Source organism: Gossypium arboreum, chromosome 1, assembly GCF_025698485.1.
Source record: "Gossypium arboreum isolate Shixiya-1 chromosome 1, ASM2569848v2, whole genome shotgun sequence".
Taxonomy (NCBI): domain Eukaryota; kingdom Viridiplantae; phylum Streptophyta; class Magnoliopsida; order Malvales; family Malvaceae; genus Gossypium; species Gossypium arboreum.
Genome location: NC_069070.1, coordinates 4,748,287 through 4,751,451, shown reverse-complemented (window position 1 = coordinate 4,751,451; position 3,165 = coordinate 4,748,287). Strand labels below are relative to the sequence as shown.

The 3,165-nt window shown below is 34.2% G+C and overlaps 1 protein-coding gene across 1 annotated transcript; it reads left to right on the top strand.

Moving 5' to 3' along the window:
• The first annotated feature begins 1,719 nt into the window (after nt 1–1,719).
• On the top strand, nt 1,720–2,867 carry LOC108481988 (protein LIGHT-DEPENDENT SHORT HYPOCOTYLS 5-like). The gene has a single exon (XM_017785093.2). It carries the CDS (start codon nt 2,117–2,119, stop codon nt 2,774–2,776), a length of 660 nt encoding a protein of 219 aa, XP_017640582.1. The 5' UTR covers nt 1,720–2,116; the 3' UTR covers nt 2,777–2,867.
• The last annotated feature ends 298 nt before the right edge of the window (nt 2,868–3,165 follow it).

The following is a 3,165-nucleotide window of genomic DNA, read 5'->3' as shown; positions in this document are numbered from 1 at the left end:
GCTCCTCCTACAAAATTTGTCTATTTTCTTTTTTATAAAAAACAAAACTTAAAATATTAAACTACACTGACAAAATTAAAAATACCACTAGTTTTATCATTCTCAAGGGCTTCTAATAGATACAAAACATTAACTCCCACCAAATCAATAAATACTATATTGACAATCCGATCTAAGATTAAATTAGCCTCCCTTGAAACATATTTAATCACCTAATGTTCGATATTTCATAGCCGTTGTTGAATTTTCCTAGTCAGTACTGAGTCTGAATTAGTTGAAATACTCCTTAATTTGCAGATTATGGACTACCTCAAGACTATCAGTTTAAATCAAGATCCTATTCAAACACCATTCTTATAGAATGATCAAACCATCCAATATACCCCACAACTCAGAGCCAAAAACCGAACACATCCTTAAAGAGTAATTAAAACCCATAATCTAGTCCCCTTGATGATTCCGCATTACTCTCCCTACATACGCATAATGTATACTCAAATTAACTATATTGCAAGTAGATCCTATTTTTTTGAATTTAATTTTGTAGATGAAATAAAAACTTCGAGAGAATTTCTTTTTCTATTTAAGAGTCCAACACGTAGTTACGTGGCAAAGTAAAAAAACAATAAGGAAAAATTAAAAAATAATTTTATCATCATATAATTTTATAATTTTATAATTTTTAAAAAATTAAAAGTAATTTTGTATTCACCTTTGTCAATATGACTCGATTTTAACTATATTATGAGCTCAATGTAATTATAAATATAAAAGAAAATTAAACCCAAAAATAAGATATTTAAAAGTTTTCAAAATTTTTAAAATTCTTATTAATTCTCTTAAGTTTTTGAAAGTTTTAATTAAACCCTAAAGATTTTGGAATTTTCATTAAGTTTTTCAAAATTAAATTTTTTAAATATACCTTCCAAAATTTTTAAAATTTTAATTACATCATCCAAAACTTAACTATTTAAATATTTATCAGTAATTACATAATATCCATATATTATATATGAAATTTAAATATACAATTTTAAAGACATAAAAGATAATAAAAGATAACTCCAAGCTCAAAATTCCGATAGTCCTTTTTGACTTGCCCGTAAGCCTTTCACTTTTAGCCTCTGCTGGAATAGGGACAAGAGGTGGTGAAACCTACGCGAGTGATTGGCGAGTTAGGATTGATGGTGAATATACAAAGGAAGGCGAGCGTGGAGGGGCCGCGGGGGAGGTGAACATGTCACATTGTCACCTTCACTGGGGCCACCACGTGATCTATAAGAACTATATACACACACTACAAAACGTTCATATTTTAAATTAAATGCTAAATTTTTAAATGTTTTAATTTAATACCTAAAATATTAACATTGTATTAATCAAATATTCCTTTCAACTCAGAGCTTTAAACATCAGTTAAAATATGAAGTCGAATATATTTAAAATACCGTGTTAATAAAATAAAATAACCCTTCTAACATTTAACTATTTTTTTTAACACATCATATCTAAGTTTAACGTACTAGTCGATGTTAATTTAATGGAGGAGTTTGATTGATACCATGTTAAAATGCTTTAAGGATTTGAGCAACACATTTTGGAGGTTATGGATAAATTTATAATTGGGTCATAGATTGAGGGTTTGGGGTGAAATTATTCCTTTTTATAATTTAAAATATATTATTATTAATACGAGTACAAATTTTTAATTTGGCTGTATTCATTTTTTTTTTCAAAAGTTGAATTAAAAATTCTTGGTTATAGAAAATACTAGTAGTGGTAAGAATTAGTTTTTGGACGTCTCATCATTTAGTTATTTTTTTTTCCTCTCTTTCACACTTTCTCACTTCAAATTTCTTCTTCGTTTTGATTTTCATTCAAAACCATCTCTGAATTTTTTTTTAAAAGCCAATCTTCGGATCCCAGCAGTTTTTTCAGTGAACCCTAGTCAAAAAGAGAAGCAGCTAGAGCAAAGAGTTTATGGATTGTTAGTGATTGATTGATTGATAGTATATGTTAGAGTTTATATAGAAAAGAAAACGACGATTTGATGGAAAATTAGTGACAGCCAATTATCATCAAAAGTGCGAAGCCCTAATAGTTTTTTTTTAAGTCAATGGATTCTGCAACGAACCCGAATATCATCAAGAAGGATCCAGTACCAGTTACAGTTTCAGCACCATCGTCCACGGGTATCCAGCAAGGAGTTGGTGAGTCGCCGTCGTCTTCTACTTCCCCAGCAGCACCGAGTCGGTACGAGTCACAAAAGCGTCGAGACTGGAACACGTTCTTGCAGTACTTGAAGAACCATAAGCCGCCATTGACTCTGGCTCGTTGCAGCGGCGCACACGTGATCGAGTTCTTGAAGTACCTCGACCAGTTCGGGAAAACCAAGGTTCACATGACGGGTTGTCCTTATTTCGGACACCCGAACCCGCCTGGTCCTTGCTCTTGTCCACTCAAGCAAGCGTGGGGTAGCCTCGACGCGCTGATCGGACGGCTGAGAGCTGCTTACGAAGAGAGCGGGGGACGACCGGAATCGAACCCGTTTGCGGCAAGGGCTGTGAGGATTTATTTGAGGGAAGTGAGGGAAGGACAGGCTAGAGCTAGAGGGATACCTTATGAGAAAAAGAAGCGAAAAAGGCCTTCTGTCACAACTAGCGCTGTAGGGGTCAATGTGTCGGCGGTGGCTGCCACTCAAGTGGTTGATTATGGTGGGGGTAGCGGAGGAACTGCGGGTAATCTTGGTACTGCTACTACCACTACTAGCTTATAAATTCTTCAATGATTATTATATATATATATATATATATATATTGCTTTCAATATTTGATATAAATGTGATATGTGGCGGTTCTTTCTTAAAATTGGATCCATATCCCCATGAACCAAATTTAGACAGAAATACAATTTTAATCTTTCTAATGAGCAACGCTTGAAGTGGCTGCTGTAAAGTGAGAGTGCATGTTGTTGCACTGAAATGCTCACGGTGGTTGCAACCCTAACACCTCTAGGATATTGAATTACTTTGCAACCACTGGACGGCCATCGGTGCCAAAAGAACCAGCACGTATAAATGGGTGCAAATGGGTTTATGTTTCTTTATTGACCTGGTAATTAGCTCCAACCATGTCTGCATTTTCTATGGTTTTTCTTTACCGTGAG